Genomic DNA, 17,897 nt, shown 5'->3' with positions numbered 1-17,897 from the left:
TCGGCCACTAACGGCTCGACTGTGATGTCAGAGTATAATCCCGCCTGCTCCAAATAAGGGCAAAGAGGCGGAGCCGAGGCGGGACCTGCTGCCTCCGAACTGGAAGTAAACAGAGCTAGCTCAGGCTAAGAAGCTAAGCTAACATGAAATACATGCAAACCAAGTTACTGCTAACAGTGTAGTTCCCCTATATAAACGTTACATTCATAATCAAATGAGACAATCTGCAAGAGAATTAGCTATATTTTGTTATTCTTAATGCTTGTCATTCACACGTTGAGAAAAGACGGACTCCACCGCCCGGAGCTAACGGAGCCGCAGTGGGCTAGCTCTGGGACGCCGGCTGGAGCTAGCCCCCTGCGGCTCAGTTAGCTCCGGCGGCCACCACTGGGATAATTGGGTCCCCTATTAACATTTGCTCCCGTTTAGCATTATGGGCGTCATAGCCATAGACTATAAAAGTCTTACCCAAGGCTGAATCATAAACTAAAATGTATATGTATTAGGGTTGTCAGTCGATTAAAATATTTAATCGCGATTAATCGCACCTTTTTGATCTGTTCTAAATGTTCCTTAGAGGAATATTTTCCAAGTTTTTAATACACTTAACATATGAGTGGACAAATATGCTTTATGCTAATGTTTATTATCATTTAAACAATGACACATCTCATGAATATTAAACACAACAACCTCTGAACATTACAAATATTTGCCTCAATTCAACCTGGAACCTCTCATACAATAATACAATACAAATGGTGTGTGTGTGTGTGTGTGTGTGTGTTTGTGTTTGTGTGTGATGGATTGTTGGAGCTATGTGCAAAAAGGTGCGATTAATCGCACCTTTTTGATCTGTTCTAAATGTTCCTTAGAGGAATATTTTCCAAGTTTTTAATACACTTATCAACATATGAGTGGACAAATATGCTTTATGCTAATGTTTATTATCATTTAAACAATGACACATCTCATGAATATTAAACACAACAACCTCTGAACATTACAAATATTTGCCTCAATTCAACCTGGAACCTCTCATACAATAATACAATACAAATGGTGTGTGTGTGTGTGTGTGTGTGTGTGTGTGTGTGTGTTTTGTGTTTGTGTGTGATGGATTGTTGGAGCTATGTGCAACTCAAGGCATATGCTCGAACGGGAGCTGCCTGGACGCTGCAATCATGTTGCACTATCCGTGCTGAGTGTGCTGACTTCTCCTACAATGTCCCGCTGTCTGCTTCCTGCATCAAGTCAAGTGCTCGGCGCAGTTGTGGCGAAATGTCGCTCCTCTGTTTTCTGTTAGCATCTGGTGCTAGCTAGCTGCGCTAACAACAACAATGCACGTAAGGTCTCTCTCTCGCTCGCTCGGGCCACACATACACACACCCTCCCGGTCCTCCCAATAGCCAGTCGGGGCCTGCCGGTGAGCGTGGAAGTGTGGTCTGCCACAAGCGGGCAGCAGGAGCGGGGCTGTCAGCATCAGCTTGTAGATGGTATTTTAAACTCGATGCGCTCTGAAGCTACGGGGCAGCCGAGGACAAAAAATACACATGCGTTAATCGCGTTAACATAATTAGTGGCGTTAATTTTTTTTTTGGGTTAACGCGTGAATGCAAAAAAAGCCCTAATATGTATGCATAAAGGGTTAAGTCCTTAGCTGGCTAATAAGTAACAAGCTAAGCTAACCAAGCACACAAACGCCTGCGAACGGGGTTAACATGTATAATATTATAATTTCAGACTTCTTGGAAGTTCTGTTAGTACATTCAAGCGCACAGCACGACATTTTAATTGTCTGGTATTTGTAACAATATTCCCTAAAAGGCACAATCACCACGAACACGGCTAAAGCTAAAGGGTCAAGTACAGTACTATGACTAACTAACGTTGTAGCCTCTATGGTTGTAGCCTAGCAGAGTGGACAAGTTGCTGTTAGCTGACAGTGAGGCATGTACGTGTCCATCAACGTGACCACGCCCTAATGTATGCAAAAACTTTAAGACCTAATATAAATAAAAGGAATTCACTCACAGATTCATAATCATGAAGGTGGAATCTAACTATCGTTTAGGACTACACCATGTACTGCTAATGCGTCGTTGCCTCATCGTTTGCGTCATGGCGTAACCGTTTGCATGCCTGCTTCATAAAGCCAAACCGCGCGGATGAAATCAGTTGCATTCATTTCTTATGGCTCTATCTGCAGCTTTTCCGGAGTCATTTCTGTGGTTTAGTTATATTCTTAAAAAAAAGTGTACTCCTGTCAATAAAGGTTTTTTTAAAAACACAACTGCTTCCGAGGTCGGTCTTATTTCTTAAGGTGGACTGAACCATGAGTGTGGAGTGATGTATCTTTCATTTAAATGAACTGTAACGTTCACCCAGGTATGTAACAGCTGTTCTCAAATGAACACGTGAAGTAAAGTTTAATATTTATAGATGTATAATGAGAGGTGATCAACTTGAATGCTCAGGTTCCACCTTAACACGCAGACACGTTGCTTCACCATGAGCAGAAACCTTTATATATACAGTCTATGGCAGAAACACAAAAACTCTTGTTAAGTTTCTCCATCGTTGTGTACAAACTGGATAAAACGCAGGCTTGTTGTTGATCAGGAGTTGAGCTCCGCTGCGGTGTGAAGAGGAAAACCCAGTGCTTTTCAAGCTCCAGCTCCGAACCGGCCCTGAAACACCGTTGGTGTGAATGAGGTATCAGAGCCTCTCAGCCTGATACCTTGAGGGGGTTTCCCGACATGTCGTTGCAGTAAATGAAAGGGTGTTTCATGTTGTCGTTGCTGTGGACCTTCTTAATACCTTGGAAAATGCCGTTTAATACTTTTAATAGCCTTAATTTTCGCTAAATTGATTGATCAACTTTTAATACTTTTTAAGACCCCACGGACACCCTGAATGTTATTTTGAACACTTGGTGGTGGGGTGTATAAAAGGGGTCATAGGTGACAGCAGAGGAAGTGGACACAGGAGGAAGAGCATACCGATTCTACCGGACGGCCAGCCCAGACGATGCTCATACTACAACTATTGACACAGTGTACTTAAACCTTGGTATGTAAAGCAATAAAACAGCGCGCTGTCGGCAGACGGACAGAAAACGAAACCCAAAGGAACAGTGAACATTATGCCTGTCAATTCTGACGTTACGTCAACAGATGGGGCTGTTGGGATGGGATCTGTAATGGAAAAAAGGATTACCCAACACAAGGCCAATAGATGGGAATTGTTTATTGTAAACTGTGAAAAAAACAAAATATGCTTAATTGCGGCTCCTACACTCTGAAACCCACTATGGTTTTTCTCCTGAGTGAACACGAAGATGTCTTTTGAGACCATCTGATCTAGTGAAAGTTGTCCCACACTCTTCACACCAGTAAGGTTTTTCTCCAGTGTGAATACGGTGATGTGATTCTAGAGCACTTGATTGAGTGAACGTTTTCCCACACTCTTCACAGCTGTAAGGTTTTTCTCCAGTATGAATACGTTGATGTGATTTGAGAGCATCTGATCTAGTGAAAGTTGTCCCACACTCTTCACAGATGTAAGGTTTTTCTCCAGTGTGAATACGTTGATGTGATTCTAGAGCACCTGATTGAGTGAAAGTTTTCCCACACTCTTCACAGCAGTACGGTTTTTCTCCAGTGTGAATAAGTTGATGTGTTTTGAGATGACTTGATCTATTGAAAGTTTTCCCACACTCTTCACAGCTGTAAGGTTTTTCTCCAGTGTGAATAAGTTGATGTGATTTGAGATGACCTGATTGAGTGAAAGTTGTCCCACACTCTTCACAACTGTAAGGTTTTTCTCCTGTGTGAATACGCAGGTGGCTCTTTAAATGTCCAGATGCTGTAAAGGATTTGTCACATTGCTGACAGCTGTGACGTCTCTCTCTTCCTTTCGGTTTCTAGAACAGACGGACAGAGAAAGAGAGAAAGTCAATCTAAAAAGCATAAATACACAAGTTAACACAATAAAAACTCACTTAATAGAAACCTTGAGTTAACAAAATACTACTTATCAACTGTTTGTTTTTATTATATTTGATACAGTAATATTCTAACAAGTATATACCAGAGGTAGGGGACTCGAAAAAAAAAAAAAAAAAAAACTCAGACAAAAGGAATTCCGTTGTTTTCTTTACTAGAACATGTTTAACAGTACAAACAACAAACAAGTATGTCATCACAACGACGTGGCCTTGAAGTGAAGTTGGTAATGGCCAGCTGTGCTGCGTCTTTCTCTGTAACCTCTTTGGCGTGCTTCGCACTCAAATGCGAACACATTGTTGAGGTTGAGTTGTGATAGACCAACGTCTTTTCGCAGAGCTTGCATTTAACTTCCTTTGGACTTGTATGTTCGAAGTAGTTCCACAAGGAGGAACTCTTTTTACCTGCCGCTTTGTTCATCTTTAGTCGCACGTGTGAGGGGGGGGTGGGGGTGGGGGTCGGTGTGTAGCCTGCTGCAGCCTGAATCTCTCTCTGAAGTACCCGGACTCGCCCTTGTTCGAGCAGACAGGGATGCGAACTCGGGGAAAACCAGAGGAGGCGGTATTTGTGTGTATATTAATGATCTGTGGTGCCGATCATACTCAGTAAATGTAAAACCTGCAATCCCAACGTAGAAATTCTCGGCATGACGTCAAGACCCTTTTATCTGCCTCGAGAATTCGGGTGTATTTTACAGTTTGTTGTTTACGTGCCTCCCAGCGGCAGAGGACACTGTGTTCACGAGCTGCAACTCAGCCACCCAGATGCACCGGCAATAGTGCTCGGGACATGAAGCAATGTCGCCTGGAGACTGTTACCTGGGTTCCAGCAGTGTGTTAGGGATCACAGCAGGAAAGACACTATCCTGCACAAATGCTTTGTTAATGATAAAGGAGCCTATGTGTCTAAAGACAGACACCAATACTGACCTCTGATCATAATGTTGTGAATATGATACCAGTGGATAAGACCAAACTCAAGGGAACCAGAAAATAAAGTAGTACATCATATGTGACTAAGGACATAAAACAAAGACTACGGAGCACTTGAACAGACAGAGAAAGAACTGAAAGTCAAATTGAGGGAATCAAAACACACAGAGAGCTTTTGGGAAATGCTTTTAAAGCCAAAGACCCCAAAAAAGTGTGGGACACCATGAGAACCGTGACAGGAATGACCTCTTCAGCTAAACCTATTGTGACGGACAAGACATACTTGATCCATACCAATGTGCCTATAAGCAAGGGGGTGGTACTGCTGCTGCTCTGGTTCACATCATCACTAAACATTTAGATAAACGTCACACCTATGCAAGAGCCCTCTTCCTAGACTTCTCAGCAGCAACACAATACAAGCAGACATCTTGGTGTCAAGAATGGCCAAAATGGAAGTAAATCCATACCTGATTTACTGGTATGCCGCTTTCCTCACCAGGAGAGAGCAACTTGACCAAACCCTGTCATCTGCCATCACAACCAATGTAGGGCCCCCAGGGCTGCGGGAGTTCAGCTGTGCTCTCAGCTTCTTTCAGCTTCTTTTGATGACTTTACTGAACTGCTGTCTATAGTGTGTTTTGACTTTGACCGTCTAGTCATTGTTGGTGATTTTAACATCCATGTTGACAACCCCCAGGACAGAGGGGCTAAAGAACTGTTTTGTGTTCTTGATAACTATGGTGGGGACCCTCTCATGACATCCAACTATAGGCCCATCAGTATCTTACCCATAGCATCCAAGGTATTTGAGAAATTGATTGCCAAACAAATCATCAATCATCTCAACAACAGCTCCTTTCCACTGCAATTTGGATTCAGGGCTAATCACTCAACAGAAACAGCGACATGCTTCTTCATGGAGAAAGATAAGGCATCAATGGACAGGGGTGGGGTTGCGGGGGCCGTGTTCCTTGACTTACGGAAAGCTTTTGACCCCGTTATTCACAACATCTTATTGCAAAAAATACTCAACTTACATATTTCTATAGAATTCACCAACCTCTTTAATTTGTATCTTTCATCCCGCTCCCAATGTGTTCAAATTGAGAACCATAAGTCTAGTGTTTGTCAACTGGAGTACCGCAGGGCTCTGTATGGGGCCCAATGCTGTATAAATGATCTGCCTTCTGTGTGTGGAGAATGTGATGTATTAATGTATGCTGATGACAGTTGTTTCAAGTACAAGTACTGAGGAGTACATATTGACACAAACTTCAATTTCAAAACCCATATCAAAAAGGTCTGCAATAAAGTAAAGTGCAATCTGTCAAATTACAGATACATTAGAAACTTCCTATCATCTGCAGCAGCTAAGCTATACCTTCACTCCATGGTCCTCTCCCACATCAGCTACTGTCTGATCAGCTGGTCTGATGCTCACTCTGCAGCTCTAAGGCCACTGGAATCACTGTATAAACAAGCACTGGCTAGAGCTTGTACTGGCATATGAATTGATTGGCTGACGCTTCTACCGAAAGCTTCAGAAGCTTCAAAAGTTGAACATTGCTCAACTCTTGCAGCCTGAAACGCCAGGAAAGCTCCGCTCTGCTTCCCACAATGCAGTTCGGCGAAAAGTGACGTCACCCCATTCAAAGTGAATCGGCAGACGCGTTGGAAACCGTTTTTGAAGCTGACGAAGCTGTAGTGTGGACGGGCCGTCAGTCAGAACTGCACCCCTGTCAGACGAGACATATACCAAGTGATGACACGTTAGGCTCGTGTTGTGTTCAAGGACCCTGACCTTGGCTAGGAAAAACAGGCACTCGCTTCTTTAATTTTTTTGCGGTCTAGATTTCTCTAATTTTTTTCTTTTTTGCTTGTGTTTATAAATTAGCTCGAGGGACGTACCAAATTGTCTCGCGGGCCGTATACGTCCCGGGGGCCGGAGGTTCCCCACCCCTGGCTTACTGCATGGCTATTGAGACCACACGAAGGTTCGCAACAGGCTCACAAATGTGAGAGTGGAAAAACTGGTTGGCATTCGGCAAACCTAAGGCTCTTTGAGCCGGAGACAGAGCCATCCTCAACAAGGCTGGACAGTGACACTGCAGAGGAAGAGTGTGATGTTGATGAGGCCCAGGAAGAGCCCGTTGACTGAAAGGGTTTAGCCAAAATGCAGAGGATCGCTTGAAGGAAGATTTGCATGTTTAATTGGACTTTGTGAAGGGAGAAGGGCTCTTTTCATTTAACATTTTGAATGGGACTTTGTGGGGATCTTTGGATTGGGGTGCATTTTTGTTCATTTTTTAATCAGTGGGGTTGGGGGGGATGAGTAACATTTAACTCAAAATTCCTGTTTTCGGTCTTCAATGAAACAAATAATTGTTCGATCAAATAATTAAAACTATGCCAGAGCCAGCGGCCCACCAACGGCAGCGGCCCACCAACGGCAGCGGCCCACCAACGGCAGCGGCCCACCAACGGCAGCGGCCCAACGGGAAAAGTCCCGAATCTTCCGATGGCCTATCCGAGCCTGCTCACACACACAAAACCAAAGTCATTTGCAGACATATGTATAAATCTCTCATACACACATGTGAAACGCTCTCACACACACAGACACAACCGCGTTGCAGTCGGGAGGAAAATAAATGTGGAGCGGTACCTCACCACTTAAGGAGTTTAACCGTGACACTTTTCGAAATCCCGTTTGTGTCCCCCCACTTTACAAATAGGCCTATGTTTATTATTATTATCTTTTAACGCAAGCCATCATCGCCACGGAGAAGCACACAGCCTCTGTGAGCGAGCGAGACAGAGGGAGAGAAAGAAAACACACCTTTATCTATTTAATATAGCCTAGTTGTACAAAATAAAGTAAGAAATCATTCCAATGTGTACTATAGGACAGTAAACAGTTTAAAAGGAGAGTGATTAGTAAAATATGTATAAATAAAAAGAAAGAATGCTAACTAGGTAACATAAGATAAGAATACACAAGTTTAAATGATTTGTTATTGGTTGTGATCATATTCTAAAGATGTTTGGATTATTGAACAGTATACAGCATAGAGTGTTGAGAGATGTATCCACAAATTCTTGTTGTGCTCAAAGTGCACCAGATTGATGCTTTTAACTTCAACATTTAAAAAACATCATACATTTTCTTTTCATTGCAAACGGGTCCCACAGACCCAAACAGCACACAGGTTAAAGGGAAGCATATAATAATGTTAAAATGTGCTAAATATATACACTGCAAAAAAACTGAAAAAGGGAGTAAAAGTAGCCCCGCCTTGTTTAATGTTTTGAAAGTAGCCCTCACCCTAAAAAAGGTTGGTGACCCCTCTTATAGGACGATACATTTGACCATTTTAAGCTTGGCCTACCATTTTATTGGAGCGGCAGGTGGGGCTTGAAAAGGCCCACCTGTTCAAAGTGGGCAATGCCAGGAAAAGTTTGAGAACCACTGAACTATAGTAACGCAGTGTAGGCGGAGCCGTGACGTCATCCTTAATGTGTGTCGCTACCCGATCTGCAGCCCTGCCCCATCTGCAGTGCGCATGTGCGAGATGGTCCGCCATATTTGACAACTCCATACGGCAACTCTAATGGGACATTTGACACAGTGGCGTTTGGCAAAGCAGAAAAAGAACACTCAAAAAACCCCACAATATTAATCTGAACGAGAGAGACGAGTTATTGTTATTACAACGTGACTTCACTATCATTGAACAACTCCTTTTATTGGGTCATTTTATTGGGTTAAGAACATCTGTTCTTAACTTCTGTTGGACAGCTATCATACATGCTGAAGAAATATTGACTGAATGTATGCAATATGTATGGCATTCATAATGTACATCTAATTACATTAACTGTGAATGTCCTTCATTTTATCTCAGATAACAAAACATTTTAATAAAGATATTTGAGACGTTTATGACTCGCGCATGCACGATGCAAATCGGGCAGCCGTCTAGACGTCAAATGTCCTATTAGAGTTGCCGTATGGAGTTGTCAAATATGGCGGACCTTCTCGCACATGCGCACTGCAGATAGGGCAGGGCTGCAGATCGGGTAGTGACAATGTGAACCACAAAACCAACATCAGCCGTTAGCTGTTAGCCCTCAGAGCTCACAGCTCCTCATATCTGTTCAGAAACTAGACAGAAGTTAAACAAGTACAAACCACAGACTGTCCGTGTCATGGCGAATACAGTTGCTGGTTTATTTATGTCTGTATAGGGCGTTCCGAGCTGAATAAGGGCGTCAAATGAAGGCAAGACGCCCGCCTGGCGGAAACGCTGGAATTAGGAATATCTTGTGATGAAGTGCACACTGACCTGAGCTCCAGGGGCCTCCTTCTTCTCCTCCATGCTGCTCATCAGCTGTCCTGATGAAGACCACAGAGCTGCTTCATTATTCATATAATACAAATATTTAGATATAATTCATCATAAACTGTCAGCAGTGAAGAGGAGGAATTCAAAGAGTTTACTCAATGATATGTTCTATTTCTGGATGCTTCTATGTAGTGTTTTATCACACCACGTGCAGTGCCCTGTCTCATCTATGCTGCTGTGACGTAAACATGGTCCAAATGGATCCATTTGGTCAATGTGATGCTAAGCAGAGGAGAACATGATAGAAAGGTCAGATAGTTATTAACGTTACATGCACATTACTTTAACCATTACGATAACAACTTGGTTTTCTGTGTAAATTATTATTAATATAACACAAATATTTAGATATAATTCATCATAATCTGTGTAGCAACTTACATTCTAACTTACAGCTCACAGTTTGTTCACTTTTATTTCATTAAAATGACTTTATTCACATAGAAAGTGATATTAATGGATGTTTGAACCACGGTTATAACGCTATCCGTGTGTAACTATCACTAAGTTAACACAGAAAGCAAACATTAGCTAGTGAGACTGTTTAATGTACTCCATGTATACAGTATTTTCTGTATATTGTGTATTCTTTAGATACTCTAGTGATATGTGTCCTGTGTGTATACTTGCTGCTAATGCTTCATTTTTATTATCTTATTGCATCTTTTAAATATGTTTAACTCATGTAATGCCTGAAAACACTTCTGCTGGGACACAATCATTTCCCAGTTTAAGATCAATCATTATTTAAATAAAGTATATCTATTTATCTAATGAGCTAAACCGTCGCTTAGCTTAGCGTTAGCAGCTAACTGAAGAACCCCATTCATTTCAATGGGAAAAATGCTACGTCGTGGTGAGTGGCGATGCTAATAAGCTAGTTAGAGCATACATTTAAACCCATATCTATGGCAAAGAGCACCAACACAACAACTCAAACCGTCTTAAAGACAACTGGTGTAATAAATAACTAACATAAAGTCAGCTGAGCATTACAAATCAACTGTTACTCCCCAGAGCCGAACTGGAATTATTGTAGCTGTTAGCCGATAGCCATTAGCTTTCAGACTTTAGCTTTCAGACTTTAGCTGTTAGACTGTAGCTGTTAGCCTTTATTTAAAGATAGTTTGAGACTATTTTTGTCGCACATTTTAAAGTTTTTTTGTGAGTTTCTTTCTTCCAAGATTATAGCTGTTGTGTTAAATAAGATAACTTCTGATTCGTGATTAACTGTAAGCTAAGAGGTGTAAATACACTTAATGAAACCTCTGCAGGTGTTTAATACACTCACCTCTTCTTTTCTCCTTCTTCTCCTCTCGGTTTGGGCGGATTGCAAAGAACTTTAAAGGTGCATCTTCTTCTTCTCTCGTTTTCTTCTTCTCTCGTTTTCTTCTTCTTCTCCTTTCGTGTTTATTGGCGGTTGGCAAACCAACGTGTAGGTGCATTACCGCCACCAACTGGACTGGAGTGTGGACAAGAGACTATGCAGAAAACAAGAAACAAAACAAAGAACCAAAACTCTAGATTATTTTAAAAGTATCAATTTCTCTTAGAAACGTAATAATCTCACAATATATATTGCCTGATGTTTTCCCTAACAGCCCTGATAGCGACAAGTGATGGAATGTTGCTTTCTTCAGTGTCTGGAAAAGCACATTTCTCTGAGTACTATATTTCCTGCAAAGCAGTAAAACATGCTCAACAGTTTCTGGCTGGCTGCAGTGTACACACTTTCCGGTTGGATGCTTTCCTATTATACTTAAAGTATGATTGAGACCTGTATGTAATGGCACTCTTGCCACTATAGAGCGGGGTTGACGCAATCCAAAACAATAAGCAGCCGAAGGTTTTCAGTCAAAAAATATACAATTTATTAACAACAAAGTATTGACTTAAATAGTCTCAAAATATTATACAGTATTTCGGCGATATGCTTTCCTAACTAAACTATACTTTGTTTGCAGTCCAATTTGCAACACCAATCTCTGTCTGCAATTTGCGGTCGAAAAACTGTTCCGCTCCCCGTCTCATCAGGTCTCCGAGTCACCTCACTTAAATACACACCGGAAGGTACAAGGAAACAGATCATATTTACGATATAAAATTAACAATCATTTCATCAAAAACATATTCACCATGGCAATATAAATCCTTTTCCATCATTACATCATTTATCAAATTATGACTCGAAATAATAACTTTGTGGCTCTAACATACCGGCCCCTAATTGTTGACGCAGTAGCAAAACAATTAATACATTATAATAGAGCCACAAAACAAGCAGTTACTCAAAATGTAACCGTCATCAATATACAATCATTGTCATAGTTCATAGTCCAATGTTTGTGTGTGGTGTGTTTGCATGAGTTCAAGAGGAAAGGGGGGGGGCATGTGTATGTGTGTGATACTGGGTGTCAGAGGTTACTAGCACATGACACCTTGTGTTCAATCAACTGCTTCCAGAAGCAGACAGAGCTTGTCAATTGGTCGCTGTAAGGTGCTACTCTTGGTTTTCACCAAGACACTGCGGACAAGCCCTTTGGACCTTGACAGTGTCTGTATCACCCGGTGCTGTGTTATCCACGATGACCACGAGGTCATTGGGGCGAAGGTTCCGTTTGGGGTTGTGCCATTTGAGTACAAGTCCTCCTTGTGAAAGAGTCCAGGTGGGCCCCCTGGAAATGAAAAGTTTATGATTAAACGTTATTTGTCATCGTTGGAGCCAGTATTTTGATTTGATAAGAAAGGCCACCTAATGGTGACGTCTGTAGTCAACGCACTATAAAGGACTACAATTCCCACGGCGCCTGCGCTGAAGCCACAGTGATGGGCAACCTGTTGGAGAGACGCCGTCGAGGAACAGTTTTAACCATACACATACACAAATCGTACAAGTACCCTTTAAGTTATGAAGTTATAGAAGCCTTACCAAGAAGAAAGAATACCGTCGTTTGTTATTTGATTTGAGTTTTGCCTCTTTGTTTTGAATATTGTAAAGGCCTCTTTTCTTTGTTGCATGTGTAAAAGTTTGTTATTTTATTTTGAGCAAACACATCGCAACATCATCCAAACCATCGGAGGCCGAGTAACTCTTCAACGGTAAGTAATATAAAGGAAAGAAAACGAGTTAGAAGTGTCTGTTTAGGCGTCTAGTGGCTTGATAGAAAAACAAGGAATGAAGCCACGACAATCGTTCTAGTCGGACCCATTAGAGCGTAAAAACTGTAGCTATAAGTATCTGAAATAAATATGTACTGAAAGAATAACTGCATGCATTGTTTCTTATGCGCAATTACTTCATTCTGTCTTTGTGTTTTTCGTCCTGCATTTATTGGGCCCCCTCAGAAGATAACTGGCCCCAGTCAGAATATAGCATGGTGATGCAGTTGGTCCTCTAACCTGTAGCCTTTGACCTGATGAGGCGTTCTCTGCCGGTTATAAAGGAGCCATGAAAACACAACAACTTCAGTCTAATACAAAAATAAATACATTTATGTCATCAAGTTTTTTTATTGAGCACATTTTAACAAGGCATAAATAAATCAATAAGATATTGTGCAAAGGAAGCATCTTATAAAACTACTTTTAAATGCAGTAAAGAAAAAGCCAATACAAATTAAAACAAGATGAATTGTAATAAAAAAAGGTTGCCCTGCTCTCCTCTGTGTTTCAGTCCCGGTCTCTAAGCCCCGCCTCCAGCCCCTGGTCTCCCTGATGGAGGGCTCCACCTGTCGGGGGGGGTCCGGTGTAGCTCACCTGTGATATGTGACTTCAAACAACCAAAAAGAAACATCAAATGCAGGGACGCGGAAAGTCAGTCAGAGTTGGGGGTGCGGGTGGGGGTGCCTCGCAGCGGCGAAACTGTGGCGCTTACACTGCGTTTGCGCTTCAGATGAGGCTCCCTCCGCAAAACGAGGCCCCACGCAGTCTGCGTGATCTGCGTGATCTGCGTGGAGGGAGGTCCGGTATAATAGCCTCACCCTAAATGCAGTCATTTGGTCTTTAGCAGCAGCTTGTGAGAGCAGCGCGTTCATCGGTGTTCGTTGTCATGCTGCCAGCTTGTTGACGGCCTGTGTGTTGATGGGACTTCTCATGCTCCCTAAATGTTTCCCCTGCCTTTCGCCAGTTCTTAAACCGTGCTTTCACAAAACTCCCATCCCTGATCTTGCGCTGACGAGCTTCTTTTCCATAGCAGAGCAACAGAAGAAGCACACTGCATGATCCCTTTCTCTTATCGTGAAGCTTTTTAGAGACTGCTTACACTGAAATGCTAACTCAAACACACTCAAAATAAACCTTTTGTATTGATTTGATCAGTGAACTTTTTGGCGTTGCAGTTACAACTCTCCACCAGCAGGTGGGGGTGCTGCAGCCCCCTCAGCACCCCCCCTTCCCACGGCCATGATCAAATGACTAAAGAAACATCAGAGAGAAGCTGAGTTACTGCAAGGAGAGGAGGAAGTACTGAAACATACACAAAGCAACCACTTAGAGAGCAAAAGGACTGAAAGGGGATCAAAACAGACGACTTAGAACGATCACATGAATACAGAACAAGTGTTAAAAAGATGCAAAAAGACTGAAAGTAGATTTGGTGACGCAAACAAAGACCCCCCCCTCGCTTGGACCTTACAACAGGAACCTAATCTTTAAATTCACACATTTCAAGTTTTATATCTCTACCACTCCATCTTAGTGCCAAAGTCTGTCCCCTCCCAGAGACGTTGATCGCTTCTCAGGAAAGAAGAGTAATGATGAGAAGGAAGCAGACGTTGTGTCAGAGTGGAACATGTCCATGTTGCTGAGCAACAGACAGGAAGCAGGGGGCGGGTCTCTGACTCTGGACCCTCACACTCACATGTGTTAATATGTAATCCACTACAATAGGCTAGTTGCACGGGATGACGTATTTCCATTTCCGGTTCATTGAGCGTGCGCTTGTAAACTTCCGGTCTGCGGTAGAGCGGTAGAGGGGGTGGTGGCAACACTGGACTGTGACTGGACGAGAGATGGCAGAGGGAAGTGACGAGGCAGGACGTTAAGTTGAAGGAGGACACTCTGATAGTGAGTAAAAGAGAGTTTGTACTGTTTATGGCAGAGATGATCAACTGTTCAGCGCAGACTAAAGCCGGAATGAAAGAATCAAAATAATTGTCAAATCATCTGAAAAGTACCTTGATGTGAAAGGGATGCACTGGGGACACTGACTCTGGACCAGGGGTCACTGACCTTTTTTAGGGTGAGGGCTACTTTCCAAAACATAAACCAGTCGAGGGCTCTAGGGGGGTCCTCACCACCTCTAGGGGGGTCCTCACCTCCTCTATGGGGGGTATGCACCTCCTCTATGGGGGTCCTCACCTCCTCTAGGGGGGTCCTCACCACCTCTAGGGGGGTCCTCACCTCCTCTATGGGGGTATGCACCTCCTCTAGGGGGGTCCTCAACCCCTCTAGGGGGGACCTCACCTCCTCTAGGGGGTCCTCACCTCCTCTATGGGGGTCCTCCCCTCCTCTAGGGGGGTCCTCACCTCCTCTAGGGGGACCTCACCTCCATGGGGGTATGCACCTCCTCTAGGGGGGTCCTCACCTCCTCTATGGGGGTATGCACCCCCTCTAGGGGGGTCCTCACCGCCTCTATGGGGGTCCTCACCGCCTCTAGGGGGGTCCTCACCTCCTCTAGGGGGGACCTCACCTCCTCTAGGGGGGTCCTCACCTCCTCTATGGGGGTCCTCACCTCCTATAGGGGGGTCCTCACCTCCTCTAGGGGGATCCTCACCTCCTCTAGGCGGGTCCTCGCCTCCTCTAGGGGGGTCCTCGCCTCCTCTAGGGGGGACATCACACCCCCTAGGGGGGACCTCACCTCCTCTATGGGGGTCCTCACCTCCTCTAGGGGGGTCCTCACCTCCTCTAGGGGGGACATCACCTCCTCTATGGGGGGTCCTCACCTCCTCTAGGGGGGTCCTCACCTCCTCTATGGGGGTCCTCACCTCCTCTAGGGGGGTCCTCACCTCCTCTAGGGGGGTCCTCACCTCCTCTATGGGGGTCTCACCTCCTCTATGGGGGTATGCACCTCCTCTATGGGGGTCCTCGCCTCCTCTAGGGGGGACATCACCTCCTCTATGGGGGACCTCACCTCCTCTAGGGGGGTCCTCACCTCCTCTATGGGGGTACTGCACCTTCCTCTATGGGGGTCCTCACCTCCTCTAGGGGGGTCCTCACCTCCTCTAGGGGGGTCCTCACCTCCTCTAGGGGGGTATGCACCTCCTCTATGGGGGTCCTCACTTCCTCTAGGGGGGTCCTCACCTCCTCTATGGGGTATGCACCTCCTCTAGGGGGGTCTTCACCGCCTCTATGGGGGTCCTCACCTCCTCTATGGGGTCCTCACCTCCTCTATGGGGGTCCTCACCTCCCCTATGGGGGTATGCACCCACGGGAAGATGTTTTTTAAATGTTGAAGTTAAATGCATCAATCGGGTGCACTTTGAGCACAACATGAATTGATGGAAACAGCTCTCAACACTCAGATGAAAGGGAGCTGTATACTTTTCAATAATCCAAACATCTTTAAAATATGACCCGCCCCCTGCTTCCTGTCTGTTGCTGGGGGCGGGTGTCAGACTCTGGACCTTCAGCGTCAGATCATGATCAAACAGCTCTTATCTGACCCGTTATCCATTATGATCCAAGAGCTGCTGGATTTATTTTGATAGGTGATATAAAAGATGACTCAGCGAAGGAGTGCCTCTACTTTAAAGAGTCCTCTCCTGCTGATGTTCAGGTGTATATCAGTATGTAGTGTCTCTACTTTAAAGAGTCCTCTCCTGCTGATGTTCAGGTGTATATCAGTATGTAGCGTCTCTACTTTAAAGAGTCCTCTCCTGCTGATGTTCAGGTGTATATCAGTATGTAGTGTCTCTACTTTAAAGAGTCCTCTCCTGCTGATGTTCAGGTGTATATCAGTATGTAGTGCCTCTACTTTAAAGAGTCCTCTCCTGATGTTCACGTGTATATCAGCATGTAGTGTCTCTACTTTAAAGAGTCCTCTCCTGCTGTTCAGGTGTATATCAGCATGTAGTGTCTCTACTTTAAAGAGTCCTCTCCTGCTGATGTTCAGGTGTATATCAGTAGGTAGTGTCTCTACTTTAAAGAGTCCTCTCCTGCTGATGTTCAGGTGTATATCAGTAGGTAGTGTCTCTACTTTAAAGAGTCCTCTCCTGCTGATGTTCAGGTGTATATCAGTATGTAGTGTCTCTACTTTAAAGAGTCCTATCCTGCTGATGTTCAGGTGTATATCAGTATGTAGTGTATCTACTTTAAAGAGTCCTCTCCTGCTGATGTTCAGGTGTATATCAGTATGTAGTGTCTCTACTTTAAAGAGTCCTCTCCTGCTGATGTTCAGGTGTATATCAGTATCTAGTGTCTCTACTTTAAAGAGTCCTCTCCTGCTGATGTTCAGGTGTATATCAGTATGTAGTGTCTCTACTTTAAAGAGTCCTCTCCTGCTGATGTTCAGGTGTATATCAGTATGTAGTGTCTCTACTTTAAAGAGTCCTCTCCTGCTGATGTTCAGGTGTATATCAGTATGTAGCATCTCTACTTTAAAGAGTCCTCTCCTGCTGATGTTCAGGTGTATATCAGTATGTAGCGTCTCTACTTTAAAGAGTCCTCTCCTGCTGATGTTCAGGTGTATATCAGTATGTCGTGTCTCTACTTTAAAGAGTCCTCTCCTGCTGATGTTCAGGTGTATATCAGTATGTAGTGTCTCTACTTTAAAGAATCCTCTCCTGCTGATGTTCAGGTGTATATCGGTATGTAGTGTCTCTACTTTAAAGAGTCCTCTCCTGCTGATGTTCAGGTGTATATCAGTATGTAGCGTCTCTACTTTAAAGAGTCCTCTCCTGCTGATGTTCAGGTGTATATCAGTATGTGGTGTCGCTACTTTAAAGAGTCCTCTCCTGCTGATGTTCAGGTGTATATCAGTATGTAGTGTCTCTACTTTAAAGAGTCCTCTCCTGCTGATGTTCAGGTGTATATCAGTATGTAGTGTCTCTACTTTAAAGAGTCCTCTCCTGCTGATGTTCAGGTGTATCAGTATGTAGCACTCCAGATCAGACTCAAATGGGTGTGTCCCAGTCAAAAGCCCAGCGGATGCCAGTGGCTGGGGGTGTTGCCAAATTGCTAGAGGGCGTTGCCCTATTTCCCCATTTGTTCAATTACAGGATTTAACCATGAGATGGTGCTTCATTCACAAATACACAATGGGTGTTGTAGAAACATCAATATTTTTAGATCTAATAAAGTATATAGTTTGCTTTATGCAGTATATTTCCTGTAATATTGTACAGTAGATTGAAGTAAATCAACTTATACATTAAGATAAGATAAGATGGACCTTATTAATCCCGTGGGGAATTCAGTAGTTCAACAGCAACAGGGTGAGAGTGAAAACAGGACAGCACAGATTCACACAGATTAATAAAATCAAAAATAAGATGAGCGATAAAATAATAATAATAATGAGAAACTATGAAATAAGAAATGAATAAAACTAA

The 17,897-nt window shown here is 43.5% G+C and overlaps 1 protein-coding gene and 1 pseudogene across 1 annotated transcript in view; one reads left to right on the top strand and one right to left on the bottom strand.

The window, feature by feature from the left end:
• The window catches only part of LOC117441960 (uncharacterized), a 605,495-nt gene that overhangs the window by 95,924 nt on the left and 491,674 nt on the right, over window positions 1-17,897 (bottom strand). Inside the window, 1 exon segment of the mRNA XM_071202313.1 lies at window positions 3,393-3,812. Within this exon segment, the coding sequence (XP_071058414.1) occupies window positions 3,393-3,812 (420 nt within the window).
• Window positions 1-17,897, top strand: part of LOC117441961 (zinc finger protein 721-like) — a 143,217-nt pseudogene that overhangs the window by 71,912 nt on the left and 53,408 nt on the right.

The sequence above is a fragment of the Pseudochaenichthys georgianus genome, unplaced genomic scaffold (genome assembly GCF_902827115.2).
Source record: "Pseudochaenichthys georgianus unplaced genomic scaffold, fPseGeo1.2 scaffold_223_arrow_ctg1, whole genome shotgun sequence".
NCBI lineage: Eukaryota > Metazoa > Chordata > Actinopteri > Perciformes > Channichthyidae > Pseudochaenichthys > Pseudochaenichthys georgianus.
The sequence above is the reverse complement of the archived record's forward strand: the minus strand, read 5'-3'. Positions and strand labels throughout refer to the sequence as shown.